The sequence below is a fragment of the Chelonoidis abingdonii genome, chromosome 3 (genome assembly GCF_003597395.2).
Source record: "Chelonoidis abingdonii isolate Lonesome George chromosome 3, CheloAbing_2.0, whole genome shotgun sequence".
NCBI lineage: Eukaryota > Metazoa > Chordata > Testudines > Testudinidae > Chelonoidis > Chelonoidis abingdonii.
Genome location: NC_133771.1, coordinates 126,119,794 through 126,137,635, shown reverse-complemented (window position 1 = coordinate 126,137,635; position 17,842 = coordinate 126,119,794). Strand labels below are relative to the sequence as shown.

Below are 17,842 nucleotides of genomic sequence, written 5' to 3'. Positions count from 1 at the left end.
CAATTGAGCCTAACCAGGCAAATAAGCGGAAGGCTGACTCCGCTTGTCTCAACAACAAACACGTAATAGCATCCAGAATCACACTTTACTTCTTGGCACAGCATCACACGACCATATTTAGCTGCAGCCACCTAACAAACCACAAGACTCCCTTTCTGCCTTATCCTTCCATAGACAGCTCTCCATTCGTATGGTGAAACTGATTGTTCCTCCTAAGTGAGAACACTTGCATTTCTTATTAAACTTCCCTCTGACCTCAGACCATTTTCTTAATTGTCAGTATTGCATTTACCTATCCTCAAGCATTCAATCGACCCCCATTTTGTATCATCTCTACGCGAACTGCATATCGCATCTCATAAAGTCGCTGATCACACCCAAAAAGAAAGAACAGAGCATCACCAGAAAGCCCTGGATAACCCCAAGAACATTGTATACCTTTCCAAGCAGATGATGAACTGTTAATAACTACTCCTGAGTAGGTACACACCAGTTACCCACTCCACCTTTTATAGTCCCATATAAATTGTTTAGGCCTATTATCTTAAGATATTCATGCGAACCATGACAAATCCTTAACTAAATCTAAGTATATCACACATCCCCGCTTCTTATTCTCACAAAGACCGTATCCACAAAAAAAGCTATCAGATGGTTGACATATTTTGTCTTAACTAATCTATGCTGGCTATTTCCTAGCAACTTACACCGTCAAGTTTAGCGATGATTTCCTATACTGCCCATAATTCCCTGGAAACACAGAATAAACCAACTGATCTCTACCACGGTGTTTTATTCCCTTTTTATAGATGGATGACACTATTATGGCTCTTTTCCATTCTTCTGAATCTCCTCCAGAATTTCCAAAGATAAAGCTAGGCTCAGATACCTCTCTGTAAACTCCTGAGTAATACATACGATCAAAACATCAGCCGGACATAGCAGCATCTAACTTTCCAAGGATTTTACTTTTTTTTTATTTTATCTCTAAATCTACCACCATCCCATTCACTCACTTATGTTAGGGGCTCCTTCATACTCTGGTGAAAGACGGAAAAAGAAACATTAAGCATCTCTCCACTTCCAATTTAATGTTACTACTCCTCCTCACAGAACAGTGACCTACCCTTCCTTGTCCTCTGCTTCTTATGTATGATGAAAAGATAGTCTTGTTTACCTTTATTCTCATAGCTATGAGCTCAATTTGTTACCCTTGCTCTTTCGATCTTTCCCCGCAATTCCTGTGGTCGCCTATTCATCCTTGTCCTAGTTCCATTTAATATGAACTCCTTTTATTTTTAGATCATCCAATCTCTGTTAACCAAGGTAGGTCTTTCCACATTCTATCTTCCTACCCACAGAATAGCTCTTTGGACCCTTAATATGTCCCTTTAAAACTGTCAACTCCCTCATGTTTTCCCCTCAGTCGAATCCCAATGGATCTACTATACTCTCTAGCTACCCAAATCCACTTCCGAAATCCATTCTATTGTGCTGACTCCCTCTACCTCCTTAGAGTGCGAACTGATTACATGACACTTCACCCAAGCGCCTATCTACTTTCAAATATCGCAAGAGTTCCCTCCCTATGTAAAATACAAGTCTAAGAACACTTCCCCCAGCAGCTTTATCAACTTCGAATAAAAGTGTCTGCAATCAGTGCAAGAACTTACTGACTAGTCGTAATGCCCCGGGTTACTTTCCCAACTAGCTGATAGTTGAAGTACCCCGATCACACCAAATCCGCTTTGATGATTTTACGTTTTTAAAAAAAAGGTCTCATCCACTCCTTCCATCGGTAGGGCTGAGTAATCTCTACACACATCACCTTGTTTAGCCTAACCCAGAGACTCTCAACACTTCAAGTCTCCATTTCATCTCCACCCAGTCCATTGTAATTTTAATCTATAAGACAAACAATCACATCCATTTTCCCCTGTCACCTTCCTGAAGCTACCCATCTCACACCAACATCCAATCGTTATTATCACCAATTCAGTGACCAAACAATATCATAGTGTATTTATTAGACACTTCAGTTCTTCAGCTATTACCCACATCAAAGACTTCATCACATTTGTATAAGTATCTAAGATCAGCTTTGATCATTGCTCCCATTTTTGCCCTGACCCCCTTCTCTCTGCCATTGTACCCACCCCTCCACCTATTCTGACCCATATCCCAGCTCCATGTCCCCACTTACCTAGTGGGCTGCTATAAACCCTCCTCAACCTATTACCAGTCCTGGTCCAGATAGGGCTTTCCCTTCCTTAAAGTGAACGCCATCTCGCCAGTCATCATTCCTTCTAATCATCTGTGGTCAGAAAGCTAAAGCCTCCTCGACACCATGTTACGCAGCCAGGCTTCACCTCCACTGATGCAACCTCGCCCAAGGCTCTACCTTTGACAGAAAATCATGAGTAAAACCACCTGTGCCCAAACTCTTCACCTGACTCCCAAAGACCTGTATCGCTCTTGATTGCTCAGTTGACTCGCCATATCATTTTCCCCCACATGATGATAAGCAGGTAATAGATGGGGCTGATAACTTACGACCAATGCCTTGTAACATTTCGAATGGGCCCCCGGCAGCAGCAACCAAAATAATGATATATAAATTAGATAAAGAATTACAAAAAGAATAAAAATTAAAGTAAATAATCATCAAACAGAAAAAAAAACAAAAGAAAACGAAATAAAATAAAGATATTATGAGAAAAATCTAAAATAAAAAAAAAAAAGAATGATAGATAAAACGTAAAGAAAAAAAAAAGAATATAAAAGCCCGAAGAAATGTCAGGCGACAGATAGTCCTCGTCCGCTCAGCAAGAGTCCCGCCCACCACTACCCCATTCCTATTTGCAATGGGGCAGCAACCGTCCACCTAGGGTACGCAGCTTCTTCTTACTAGGGATCTTCTGTCCGTTATCAGACAATGTTACCATATTACCCATGCGGATTTCGAAGCAGAAGAGCACTGCCCATGCCAAACTAACAGCTGCCAGTCACCCTGAGCCATCTCCCTTCCACCTGGCTGGCTCAGCCTGTTACTGGACAGACCTGAGCTGTTCCACATGACACTGTCCAGAAGCTTGTGATTCGATCTCCTCAACCTAGCCACTCCTCTGTACCTCCACCGGTCTTGAGATTCCACAGTAGTCAACCTTTCCCATTGATCAAGCTCCCCTCTTCCTCCCTAAAAGCGAAGAGAGAACTAAACGTGACCATATCAGATGTTAATTAAATAACGAAGAATATATCCTAAACTCACACACAATCTAGCAAGCAACAACCATTATTGATAATTCTAAACCAGAAATATTAAAAAAAACTTATAAATCTATCATATAAAATTGTCACAATAAACCCCCCCCGTGGACTACCCCAGAGCCCAGATCTGAAACGTTAGACGTCACAACTGTCCTGTCCAAACCTGACCTTTTGCGTCAAAAGTCTGGGCTACCGAAACTCCCCCAGCTCAACTACCAGCTGATATCGCGACAACCAATCAGGAATTGTTGGCTGATCCCGCCTACCTTTCCCCTACTCCTGGTTCCCAACCCTTCTTGTGGACACCAGATCCAAATCCTTGATCTTAAAAGACAGAGAAATCCTCCCCCCCCCCCCCTTCCATCTTGCCAAAACAGGTTCTCTCTTCCAAGAGATAAACGTCTCTACCCTCAGATCATCTGAGATGCAAAATACCAACACTGCTTCCTTTCCCCGCCTGCCTTCCGTAGGAACACGGTACCTGATCAGAGTATCATTTCTTCCCGTACCTGACTCTTTCCTAAAGTCAAATAAGAAAATAGCGCCAAGCTGCGTTCCACCTTCAACCTGCCTCTAGAAAAGAACTCCAACACGTTATAAAGAAAAGTTTTATATAAAAAAAAGAGAAAAAATATAAAACATAACTGCATTAAGAAACTAATACGGCGCTGCTATAAGAAAATAAGGAAACAACAGTCTGATTTAAAAGATAGCCCGAGAAACATCCAACCAATCCCAAATACATGTAAAACAACCCAAATAGCAATGCTTGGGTTCCGGTATCACAGATTTGAGAGACACTTGGAGATAAAATGCAGTTAGAGAAAGCACTTGTCTCACACCGAGAAAGACAACAAAAGAACAGCCATCCACATCTATCCGTACAACCTACACCTCAACCAGAACTTGCTTTGAGGGTCCTTTGTAACTCACATACTTGTATAATATTGAAATAAAAGACTTAGAGAACCATTTACCACAGCAGAAAACAAAAAAGACTTGAGTATACAAAATTCCCGCCCGACTTTAACATCCAGTCTCTGATTGGCCCTGTACGATTTTGTACCCTTCCAAGGTAAAAGAACTAACCCTTACCTTACCTCTATTTATGAAACTCCCCCAAATCACGGACAGAAAAAGTTTCACTGGAGTGATTCCTACCTACACATAGTAAACTGAACAGAGAATACAAACACATGCACATAGAAATAAAACAATGCAAAGACAAGACTTAACCATTTAAGAAAAGGCCACTGTAGCGCAGCATGTTATTTGACGCGACAGCGTCGTCCCCAAACTATGGGAGTAGCTTTTTCCAGCGACACAATGGCATAGCATTATTTTTTCACTGCTGATAGTATCGAAGGCCACCTGACCTGGCGAAAATGTCGTTAGGCCTGGCACACTGCTTAGCTGTGGTGTACCTAAAGCATGCTCTGCCACGTTACCAAGTCCATAAAAATTAGTACGTACTGCTTCCTGGTGTCTGTCGGAAAAGAACCCAAATAGTTACAGCTAACTTCTTAATGACCTTAATTATGGATTGCTTGAAGGGCCCGACCCAATCTAGGCTTATGCCACTGTATTGGCTACACCTCACAGACGACACACGGCATTTCCACGTGCCACCGCCCAAGTAAAGGATTTTTTCAACCTTTGTTTTGTTTACCCAGCATGACACTGAAGATCATGGGCTAAGCTAAGACTCCCCCTTACTTAGTTGAACACCACCCTTTTTGCGGCTCCACTCTCCTGCGTCCACCAGAAAATTTCCTTGTATAGAAAGCTTGGATGTATAACAAACCGGGACGGTCAAAAGCGAGAGCCGTGGTTGCTCCGGCCGCACCCACTCCTGAAGGCTGTCACTGCTCCTGCCATCCTGGAACTGTTACCCGTTGAAGCGGGGCACCAATTTCCTCCAACTGGGATGCTGTCCCTCTAAGTATTAAGATATGGGTTGTTTCGTGACATAGCATCCGCTTCGCTGGAAACACATGGTGATTTCAGGCCTGCCTGACCCCCGCACCCTTGGTATGTGTTGTTGCTTCTCAGTCGGCCGTAGTCCCTTCGCGCTTGGTTGAAGGGTGTGCACGCCGTCGTGCGTCTGTTCATTCCGTCGAACTCGAGGATGCTGGCTGCTTTAGCCATGACATGGATCCGGGTCAACTACTTCACTCTGGGTGTCTGTACACAGAACAGGTTGACTGTGCTCAACTGCTTTATAGTGAATTTTTGTGCTAACCCAACTGGTCAGAGTTTAGGAGGTGTTGAGCCCTTTAGCCTAGCCAGCTCCTATGCCAAGTCATGCTCTTGTTGTCCCTCTCTTCACTACCTTTTGGTGTTTCTCCCCTGGGTTCTATCTTCTTCTGTGGCGCCTCCTCTTTGTAGTTCATATTAAATGATAGCCGTTTGCTCTTGATTTCTCTGTAGCTACAGTTGATGTTCCTCCTCTCTTAGTCGACTCCTTAGATAAATTCAAAACCGAATCTTGTCCTAAACTGCTTCTGGTTCTGGTGGGCCCCTGGTTTCCGTTGCCTGAATGCGCTTCAGCTCCGACTGGAGTATTGTGTCCAGTTCTGGGCACTGCATTTCAAAAAAGATGTGGAGAAATTGGAGAGGGTCCAGAGAAGAGCAACAAGAATGATTAAAGGTCTAGAGAACATGACCTATGAAGGAAGGCTGAAAGAATTGGGTTTGTTCAGTTTGGAAAAAAGACAGAGGACATGATAGCAGTTTTCAGGTATCTAAAAGGATGCCATAAGGAGGAGGGAGAAAAACTTGTTCACCTTAGCCTCTAAGGATAGAAGAAGAAGAAGAAGAAGAAGAAATGGGCTTAAACTGCAGCAAGGGAGGTTTAGGTTAGACGTTAGGAAAAAGTTCTTAACTGTCAGGGTGGTTAAATATTGGAATAAATTGCCTAGGGAGGTTGCGGAATTTCCATCTCTAGAGATATTTAAGAGTATGTTAGATAAATGTCTATCAGCGATGGTCTAGACAGTATTTGATCCTGCCATGAGGGCAGGGGACTGGACTCGACGACCTCTCAAGGTCCGTTTCAGTCCTAGAATCTATGACTCTATGGAACTCCTCTGCCTTCTCAAATCTAACAAAATTGCTAGCAGAATATTCACCTGGGGAAGAGCAAACAACATTTACTCCACAGTGCTGAACATAGTGTTAATCATGATAGCATCAGCTCATGTATTTGTTCTGTGCTGTATCAAGTTGAACCAGAGGAAACTATGCTTAGAGACACCATCAGCTTAAAAAAAGTCAATTGCCTGAGTACCCCACTATCCCGTTATTGTTACATGTAACACTTAAGAGTACAATAACTGAACAGATTAGTCAGCCAGCTTCTCAGAATGCGTTAAAAGTATTTACAGGTACACAAATGGGAGAAACTGACTAGATTTCAAGTGGTCACCATCCCTTTAACTGAATCACCTTACACAACACAAGGAAACATTTTCCCATTAGCCTCCCTTAACCCCTTACCTCCTCTCTTTTTTGTAAAACAACAAGATCAACAGACACGCTGTGAGAACCACCAGGAGGACACTCAGCACAGCCCCAACAGCTTGGCTTCTTCCTGAAAGGCCTTCGAAAATTTGCGCTCCCTCGTCAGACTGGCCCTCTTGGATCTCAGAACTTCTGTAGGCAACAAAGGAGACATGGTTAAGAGGACACTGCGTATAACAGTCTGAGGAAATGTTGATTAGAAACAGTGGATCAAACAAATTCAGCAAAGATGTAATGCTAGCTCTGGTCAGACTTATATAGAAGCTGCTTCAAAGAGAGAAGGTGTAGTGCATTTCTGTTTAATACACAAGTGATCTAGTTTATTCTAAACCAAAGAAATAGGAAGAAGAGGGTCATTTGAGTCTGCAACCAAATACAGAATTATTACTTAAAAAGGACAGTTCTGTAAAACATTACACATTTATTAGCACATAGTTATTAACAAGTAGAATTCATGGCAACAGTTTTAAATATTTAAATAAAAAAGCTGAACCCAAAACCAATGTAGGATCTAGCTATGAATCCACAGCACCCCAGCCTTGCACGTTAGTAAGTTATAGCAGGTGAACACAATTTGTCTTTCAACAAGCTGTAATAGCACCCAGATGCAGCTACACATCTTACCTTCGAGACCACAACCTATTGTGCCAATCAGTATTGTCTTATTGTTACCTTGTGCTCTCCCAACTGTCTGTATCCACTTGCTGGATCTTGTCTTATACTTAGATTGTAAGCTCTGAGGCAGGGACCATCTTTTTGTTGTGTTTGTACAATGTTCTGCATAACTGGGCACTGGTCTGTGACTGGGATGCCTAGGCACTACCGCAATACAAATAAATATTGTCGACTCCAGCAGAGACAGTTCTGGCATAAAGAAGTGGGCAGGTAAAGGTGACAACCATTTGCAGTGTGGAAGAAACCTAGGTATTCATTTCCACACACTGGATACATGACTACGGAGAGCTCTCTTTTTAAGTTAAGACCATTTCTTAATGGGAGATATGCCTCAGGCTACTCCTCTCAGTAACCAGAGAAGCAGTTGTTGGCTGGAAACAAAACAGTGAATGGGGAGAAGTATATTTTAATGCACGTCTCTTTTTTCAATTTGTTTGAGTGCAAATATTAAACAACCTAGACCTGAAATAATCTTAGTACAAGATGATCATTTAGCTGGCAAGTGGAATCAACGTTCCTCCATTCATTAAGCCTTCAAAATTGTATCCATTCACTCCTTTCATAAGCATTAGATGCTCCTTTTACTAGATTCTTAGCTGTCTTTTCCTTGCCACAACTACTGTAGATAATGCTGGAAGGCAAAATAACCTTCTAGCAGATAACTGCTAACAAGAACTGCATGTTACTTTGGGAGAATAAAGAAGTTACTTACTCTAATGGACAGACTGCAGACGTGTACCAGGTAAACAAATATTGGCAGTCTGCTGTCTCGTGAAGGAACTCAGGGATGCCTTCCTTTGCCTGTAAATTGCAGTGGAATAAAATCGTTGAGGAGACGAATTTTGATTTATCTTTACCACAGGCTGAATCAGATGAAAACACAACATCCAAGTCATCATCTACAAAGAAGAAAAGTGAAAAAAAGATTTCATAAAACATTGCACAGGCACTAGATCCTTACAAATGGTCTATTAAATGTGCTACATTTTTACTGAGGAGAGAGCAAGAGAAAAAAAAGTGTGTTACTTCAGAATGTCTGTCTAAATTTACTTCTGCAATGTTTAGGTTATGATTACTCACAACATCCATTTTAAAAAAAAAAAAAAAAGTGTTATACTTGGGCCATCAGGCAGGAATATATATTACAGCGCCCCTTTAGAATTACTAATATTTTGCCTACTTTTCACAAAAAAACTTTACTGGGTGTTAGAAGTTCATTTAGTGTTATACTCATGTTCATCAGAAATATTAAATCCAATATGCAGTTTGATAATGTTTTTCTGAATTCTGGAGAACATGAAACAGTTTGCAGCAATGACATTCACTGAATGCCATCTGCTATTCAAGGTTTTGGGAAAGCAATACACAATGCAAAGAGAGATTTAGTAAGCAGTGATACCAATAACCATCTCCATGAAAACAGAGAGAGTCTGTGTCTTGGTATTTTGTCCTGTGTGTCATGGCCTGTTTGGCAGTATTGACTGACAGAGGAGGTCTTGTAGCCAGGAGAGTGCGAGACATTCACCTTAATACTATTCAGGCAAGTTTTGTATCTGCAGGGGATGTGAAGGGTCCTGCCATAACTAATATTAAGTCTTGTATGCAATGTTTTACGCTGAAGAGCCCATCTGAGCTTTATTAAAACCCTTTTCTGGGATCGCAGACAGTACAATCTATTACTTATAGAGCATACATGCAAATGGGGATGGTGAGAAGAAGAGAAGGTCTTGTTTTCCCCATCACTGCACCGGAAAGTCAGTCATTTCTGCCTCCGTTATGCCACTCCAGCATTCAAACTGACAAGTAAGAGTGGAAAGACTGAAGCCAGGAAGATAAATTCCAGCAGCCTTAACAGGAATATACTAGTACAAAGAATAGTAAAAGCAGAAGTCTCACATTCTAGGAAGTAACTCACAGAAAGGTTCCAAGTGTAGACAATTCTAGTCAGTGAGGACTTACCTTGAACATAATATTTAGTTTTATCGGAAGAGCCAACTTTCCTAATGTAGGTACTAGTAGTTTTAATCTGGCATACTTTGGCTCCAGAGCACTCTGGGTGTGCAGAGTCTGTTATAGCAGAAAGTTGGATTTCATACACATATGTGTCACCATTTGTCCGTATATCACCAGATGCTTGGTATAATCTGAAAGCAAAAGCAACTTTGTAGTAAAGTCCATATTTCTCTCATAATTATGAGCAAGAACAAATATTGCAACATCAGCAGCAATCTGATTTTAGCAGATTTCCAAGCACATTTCTTATATTCTACAGTCAGAAAGGACAGATATTGGAAAAAAAAAGTTCAATCCTTGGTACCTGCAAGTTAGCTCCCAAATCCACATGGAGGCACCAAAAGGTAAGTGGCCTGATTTTCAGAAGATACTGAACACCTGTAGCTGCCATTGGCTTCAGTGGGATTTATGGGTGATCAGCCCACTTATTTTGAGGCCTAACTATGGATTTAGGATCATAAGTGGCCTGGGCTGAAGTGTTAGTCATAAAATCCTGCATTCTGCCTGATCAGTAACTGTGGAAATATCCTGGCACTGCTGACACCAATCCAGCAGGTCCAAGAGTAATGGCTACCAACCCCTTGCAATGCGTACATTTTATAATTGTATCTATTGACATTATTGGAGAGAGAGTCAAAGTTTTGACGTTTTTAAAAAAGGATGTTTGTTCCAGTACTCCTCTTCGGCCTCGAGATTGATTTTTGAACAAACCCATGCCCAGTTACCTTTCCAAGTCTGTTTTGGAATAAAGAACTATTTCCTACCTATCTGTTCCCTGCCCTGCCTTGTTCAATGCCATTAGACAGTAGAATAACTGAACATGGCAGGGCTGCCATGTGAATAGATGTACCAGTACTTTTGCATGGCTACGCCACTCCTATTCTCTTTAGTGCATGTTGCTGGTCTGTGACTCGGAGAAGCAATGCTTCATTACTTTGCTTTCCCAACACACCCTTGAATTATGAGGCTATATCGCCATGCCACACACCCTGCATTGTTTACTTCATTGCCTTTTTTGAGCATGTTGTAAACCTGCTCTAAGCAGTTGCTTCTGTAGTTTTACTGGTTGTGTACACACAAGAGTGAGTCTTGAGGTCTAACTTTCCTCCCTTCCCTGAGCCTCCTGTTTAAGGTTTCCCATTTCAACCAGTGACCCAAAGTTATGCCTCTCCACAGTTAAAGCTTTGCACCATGGTCACCAAACTTCTTACCTCAGAACTTGCAAGCAATTCTCCCTTACTGGCAAGTTTGGATGTCTTTGGAGGTCTTTTTTAAAAAAGATCCACTCTAGGAATTATTTTGGGGAAGTTCTATGGCCTGTGTCCTGCAGGAGGTCAGACTATCATCAGCAGAATGGTCTTTTCTGACCTGGGAAGCTGTGAATGTATCATTACTGAAGTACAAAAAAGGTGCTACATAAAAACCAAAGTCACCATAATGGTGTAATAAGAGTCTATGACACAGTGGCTGAGGGAACACACATTGTGCAAGATCAGGGGATTGTTGTCCCTTTTTATCTTGAGAGAGTTTTGCACACAACAGATGAACTGTTGATATCTGGTTTTAAAAATGGCCTGACTCTGAAGGATGCTGAATATGTTGATACACACAGAACATCCTCAACACCAATTGACTTCAACAGGAAGAGAAAGCACTCAGCACGTTCCAGGATCAGGCCCAGAGTCAGTAGTTTGCATACAGCTGGTGAGTTACAAAAAGTTCCTTAGCATGTGTGCTCCAAAGCTAGGCACATCTAAGACAGCCCATAGCAGTCAAAGTGGTATGGTTTTAGTAGCCAAATTCAGCACACTACAGGAACATGCTTTTACTTACTTGTAATAAATGTCACCCAGGCTGAAATTTTTCCCAGTTGTAGGATTAATAACCATCCCATTCACTATCTCCACTTCTTGCGGCTTCACAGCACAAGCTGCTCGAGTTCCCCATGTGATATAGTAGGTACAGTTTTCTTCATCAATCCTACCAAATACACAGGAAAGCAGTAACAAGTCATATTTGAGTGAAATGCTTGCTAGTTTGAAAAGAATATAACTGATCAGGGGAAAGAAGGAGGGGAAGATTCTCATGACTTTCAATATGGTGTAGCCTATTGGTTCAGCAGCAGGAGCTTAATATCTGTGCTTATTTCTTGCATAAACTGATCAAGATCACTGTTCTACCAGCCTTACTGAACTGCTTCCTAGGTCAATGAATTCAGAAGTCCAACAATAGGTAATTTCTGAAACCAAAGTTAAAAAGTAAGCAGCTCTCTTTTTTTTTTTTTTTTTTTTTTTTAAAGTTCCCTATGGCACATGCTGCATTTGAGATTTAAATGCAAAGTAAAATTAACCAACAGTCTGGTTTGCTTCGGAAGGTTTACATTTTGCATTTCACTGATCTTGGACAACAAACGTGGCTAGTTAAGTTCCAGTCCCTGGCTCCTGTGCTCAGTTTTCCTATTGCTCCAGGGGGACATTTGATTCCCAGACAGAGCTGAACCATAAAAAGTTTGGCTCCAAACGTATTCAGTGCTCAGGGGAGGTGTTCAGAGATTATGGCTCATTAAATGAGAACTTTTATACATAGAGTTTTGTCAGCCTTTACTATTGCACACACAAAACAAGTTAAAGTAACAGACTAAAGAAACCTGCAGTTAGGCAACACATTCTCTCCAAAACCTTGTTGGTAATGACAACTGATAGCTATAAAAACTTTGAAACTGATATAATTTGATAAATCTAGAGAGAACAAACATCTAAAAGATGATGGATATACTGTAGCCACACCCACTTCAACAACTGATTCTTTCCTGTTATGCTATCACATCTTTATCAGTCTGAAGGGAATGCCAAGATTTTAGCCCACAATCTAAAATAAATACTGAATGGAATTGCTGTTTATGAAAATGAACAAGTGGAAAGAGTCCAAAAGCCTCCAATCTGTTAAACACAGATTGAGAATGTGTTGTGTGATTACACACATTGAAGTCTGTGTGATTTTTAAATGACTTTCTAGAGACTAAGGTAAAATCAGGCTATACATTTGCTATTCCAGGGCAGCCATCCAGTTCCTTTACTTGGAATTTACAGATAGCTGACAAGCAGCACAGAGTGCACATTTCTTCAGAACTTTCTGCATTTACTTTTAAGAGTATGTGAGTACAGCAGGCAGCTGTTTGTCCCACTGCTAACATTTTTAATTCTAGCATCCTCACATGACCGTTGTTTTGGCTCTCCACAAGGTGCTAATGCCAGAGAACAACGTGGAGGACCAGGACAATAAGAGGGATGCCAACTAATCTTTTCAAGCAGAAGAGAAAATGTATAGTTACAGATTAGGAGAGAGGTTGGGTAATTGGGCTGAAAATTGATTTATCTGGCAAAATTTCCAAAACTTGGCACCTAGATAAAGTTTGGAAATCTATTTTGTTCAATATTTTTTATTTAACAGTAACTGATTCTGTTTTGAGGTCTGAGCAGAAACTGCACATTAGAATCTATCGCTCCGATCCCCAGCACTACCATCGACTCACTGTATTACCTTGGTCAAATAACCTAAGCCCATATTTTTAAAGGTGTCTATGCAATGTTCCACCTCAATTAAACATTGCCAATATTAAGTCACTTTTGAAAGTGAGACATAGGCATTGAAACACTGAGTGAAGTAATACCTGTAAAAATCTGGGTCTTAACCCATCCATAAAATGGGCATAGTACCAACCTCACAAAAGTGTGAGAGACCATGTTCCTAAAGCACTGAGATTCTTGGATGAGAGGTGCTATAGCAGAGCAAAGTTAACATTCTAAGTTCTTAAGCCAAGAGTTTGGTTTTTGTGCATTTAGTACTGAATCCTTACAGCAGAACAAAAGCTGTTTCCGCAATCTCTCTACCTTTCTGGTTGACTGAACCAAGAAGGTCTGGTTAACATAATCAAAAAAAAGTCTTATTACTCACCTATGTAGCCTGGGCTCACCAATTGTTTTTGCACACTTCAGTTCTATAATGGTTGTTGCTTTCTTGTTTTTTCTACATTCATGTCCACCTGAGTAACTAACAAGGACTTTATCATCTGAAAAACAATCATTGAGAGACTCAGTACTTTGTGTTCTGTAATCCTTTAAATACAACTTGGCTTGTGACTGTGGTTATAAAATACTACTGTCATCTTAGATAATCTAAATACCTAATCCCAATGTTTTGATGGGCCCAGAGGCCAAACTGCATCTTGTTACATCAGTACAAAAGCTAAAATTTAAATCATTCCAACCATCCTTACCATACAGTTTCCCCCATGCCTCCCAAAAGAAACACTGCAGTTACAAATGTGTTCTCTCCTTTAAAGAGATGGCTAATTTGCCTAGCTAGTTCCATTTTACAAATTTTAATAAAGCCCACACATTGTCAAATAACGAATGAAAAACTGATTTTTGCAAGCAAGGCAATGAGTATAAGTGCAAGTGCATTTTTTTTCCCCCTACTGGTTAGATTTCTTTCCAATCTTTACAAACACAAGAGATTTAAAAGTTAGTTGCAGGTGCACTTTTGGAAGACAAGAGGAAAGATTCTTTAAACCAAAGCATTGCAGCATAATAATTTTTCTTGCAATTTCTAAAACTGTCACTATCTACTTTCCTTTAACTAGGATTTTAAACAAGAATCCTTGTTTAAAAAAGCAAACACGTTCAAACATTCTATTAAAGTGAGTAGAACACCTGGACATGTCCCAGTGCTGGGTTCTTGATAGCAAAGTTAGGATTTTTCCTAAAAAATGGCCTCAGAGAAGCTCAGCTATAACTAATTTTACTTCCTTTGGCCACTATCACAGCCTAAATGTTACTCTGTTTTAGATGGAATTTTGGAAGAGTTTTTAAAAGCATGTGTCATTAATAAACTATTACTGCCATTTAAGATAAAAAAAGCTTGATTAACATGCAACAGATGTATTTACTGAAGTCTTTATGCAAGAGAGTTTCAGCACGACTGCTAGATCCTCCCAATAAAAATACTGATTTTGCAGCTATTGAAATAAGGATTCAAAAGGATTACTGAACCTGTCACATTCAGCTTCTGCGTATGTACGACTCCCAGAACCTGAACAGCCCCATTTCGACTTTTGCTGCAAATAGCGGCTCTTTCAGGGCAGTCTGTAGGTCCATTGTTTACTCTCTGACACAGGTTCATGTAATACCTATCATAGGAGGAAAAAAAAAAAAAAAAAAAGTATTTATGCCAAATGAACAGGAACAAGGAAAGGATTAAGCATCATGAAGTATTCTGTATTCAGAAATGTTTACTGTTGCTTAGTTTACATAACCACTGAGTGCTCATTTTTACATGCCTCATTATATAAGAGCTATCTGAATCTGGGCAAACACAGAATGAGTCAAACTTCAGATTTTTTTTGATTGCACTTTCAAATCAACTGATCTGATTCTTATTTTAAGATGCATGTGTATGTGTCACTCACTGTTCTCTAATTTACTAGATCAATTTTTTACTCATGTCAAGCTACATTTGGAAGTAAATTGGAGTTCAATTAAAAATGCAGAGAGAAAGTATTATGAAATTGTTAGTTAAAAAATAGTACCTTAAAAGTCCTGGATTCATAAAGTCACGTTTATAAAAATGTGTTTTGCATTAAAATTAATTGCTTTATTAAACAAAGGAAGAATTAACTGTAGTTAATCGAAGAGATTGTTTCTGGTAACGTTTTTCAACTTTTTAGAACTAGTACATCTCATCTCTCCACTTTTACTTTATTCATAGAATGGAAAAGAAAAACAAAGTTCCAACTTTCTCAACTCAAGTTGGAAAACTAAACACTGGCATTCACTCTGCTGTCAAGACTGAAAGCGGCAGATATATTTAGGGCAGGCCATGTGTCATTTATAAAACTTGATTTAACCTCAAAAAGATAAACCGATTAAGATAAAGATATTCCCTTTAATTTATTAAAGTGAATATTCATGGACGCTATATTTTAAAAAAATCTGATGTTTGTTTAAAAATGCCATCGTTTTTAATCCACCCTGTGCAGAGGTACCCATTTGTGAAGAGTGACTTTCCCCACTTAGCTGGATGAGGAAGCTCCTTTCATTACAGCTTTCAATTTCTAAAATGTACAGAATTACAGTTTCAGTGAAGTCACAAGTTCCCTAAACTTCATGAAAAGCTGCGATCTGGAGAAAAAGGTTAATTCAAACCAACTACTAAAAGTGGACTATCAAATACTGAAAAACCAACATACATCCCTCCATATACGCACCACGTAACTCAATCTCAATCCACTGATGCACAAACTGCTGTGTAAAAAGGATTAAAATCATTGGGGGGAGGGGGGAACCACTCACGCGATCCCATGATAGTCGAAAAGCCACGATCCCGTCAGTGAGGACAGCACTCTTAAATCGTAGGTTTTGTGCTTTCGGATGAACTTGCACTCCATCTTCTTTGGAGGACAAACAAACTGTGTCTTCCATTCAAAGGTGACAGCACAGCCAAGTGTCTCACTCAGGAGCTGAGGGTTCCCATTCCCAGCATTGTCATCACACTTGAAAATAATAGTAGCTTCTCGATTCCCAGTTGCTATGCGGAGATACATTAACGGAGAGAATAAAAACAGAGGGGTTGTAATGTACGTGCGGACTGTGCAGCGTAATTATTATGACTCTAGCCAGTAGTGGAGAGCCGTTCTAAATCAAGCACAGCTTCTCATTAAAGAGATCTGATTTTTTGTCTCTAGCCCAGCTACATTAGATTCATGAAATAGGCAGAACACAGTCACTTTGATGAACCATTACTTTAATTTAATCAGCCTAATGTAGTAAAGTTTCTCCAGCTTAATGGGAAGATCAACTTTTAGTAGGCAAAATAGTTTTCACCATTTTATGACATTAGGGTTTGTTTTTTTAAATCGCATGCTGTTTTCTAATGTTATAGTTTCTCCTCATAAAGGACTTTTACCCACACAACAGCAGTATTGGAGGGGAGGCAGGGAAAGCCACACACTATCATCCTTATAGTGCAAGAGCCATGTAAAAAGAGCCTTGGTTTAATTGAAAATCAGGCCCAAGGACATGCACATCATTTCATATCTCCGGTAAATGAAGCTCTTACTAACCATTTCCACAAAATCCCCATTTTCCATCTTTGTCATAGTCATTAGTCGTGGCACACCAGCGCCGTTTTTCTTCATCCACAATACAATCCTCATAGCGCTTGCCTTTGTATTTGAAGGGGAATACGCAAAGCTCACCTTTTTCAGTCACTGTAAATGGAGGTGATACCCCTTGAGACATATGCTCTGTAGTTACCATGTGTAATGACAGGCAATACATCAAAAGCAGTTTATAATTCTCCTATATATTACTCTCTGTTCTGTTTTTAAAATCTATCAGCCCAGCATTCAGGGACAAATACAGAAACATCAAATATGACACTGCAAGAGATACACAGTTTAACTTTCTGGGCAAACAGCTAGGGCCTTCACTGAGCCACTTCAAACTCACATATGCAGCAAAGGCTGTATTGAGCATAAGTAGATAACTTCTTTGCAGAGGTCAGCAGTAGATCATAAATATAAAACAAACATTATGTTTTTAAAGCTACTAATTATACAAGAGCCAAGATTACATCTTCCTATTGCTAAACTGTTTTTTCCTGGCAGTTTTTCGGCCGCTCTGTGTCCTAATGGGACCAGACCATTTTTTATATAAAATTACCTATAGCTAGTTACAGGATCTCACCTGGAGGGCACCGATCACCCCCAGTATACTGCAGAATGACAGTTTCATCCTGATGCCTGTAATCCATTTTCATTCCCTTTATGGTTCCAAATGAAGCAGCACCGTTTTCAGAGACCAGACACACTGCCCCATCTATGCATTTTCCTTGGGGCACATCTGCTACTTCAGCACACACCCCAATGTGGTAACTGTTGGATCCAGAAGATACCTGTAGAGGCACCCAGAAGGGAATCTTACATCACAAAGACAAAAACACTCTAGAGCTAACAGTCAATACTCTATGAGAGCTACCCAAGTCCTTTATGTACTTGAAGTCTTGTAAAAAGTTTAGATGACAGGGATTGGACATTTTACAGAAAATCATTTAAAGACCATAAGGAAGAAATATATCCTGCAGTTTAAAGTTTTATTGTACTGAGCCATATTAATAGGTCAGCCTCACAAAACTCTATTATATTACTGTAGCACCCAGGAGTTTTTATGAATATTGATTGGCCTGTGCACAAGTATCCATTTTTTAAAATTACAGTGCCTAATAACGGAAAAGTTAATGATGTTTCCTCACTGGCAGTGGGGTGAGGGAGGAATACCCCAAGAAGCACAACTTTGTAAGTCTA

The 17,842-nt window shown here is 40.1% G+C and overlaps 1 protein-coding gene across 3 annotated transcripts in view; it reads right to left on the bottom strand.

Moving 5' to 3' along the window:
- The window catches only part of IGF2R (insulin like growth factor 2 receptor), a 100,318-nt gene that overhangs the window by 9,685 nt on the left and 72,791 nt on the right, over positions 1-17,842 (bottom strand). For 2 of the 3 annotated variants that reach the window (XM_032793182.2, XM_075064083.1), the window contains exons 38-46: positions 17,226-17,433; positions 16,601-16,747; positions 15,831-16,065; positions 14,532-14,668; positions 13,435-13,549; positions 11,314-11,460; positions 9,427-9,611; positions 8,180-8,366; positions 6,769-6,924 (exon numbers count right to left, since the gene is read on the bottom strand). In XM_032793182.2, coding sequence (XP_032649073.1) covers positions 6,769-6,924; positions 8,180-8,366; positions 9,427-9,611; positions 11,314-11,460; positions 13,435-13,549; positions 14,532-14,668; positions 15,831-16,065; positions 16,601-16,747; positions 17,226-17,433 — 1,517 coding nt within the window. The remainder of the gene's footprint in view (positions 1-6,768; positions 6,925-8,179; positions 8,367-9,426; positions 9,612-11,313; positions 11,461-13,434; positions 13,550-14,531; positions 14,669-15,830; positions 16,066-16,600; positions 16,748-17,225; positions 17,434-17,842) is intronic. The other variant, XM_075064084.1, reaches the window with a different exon arrangement.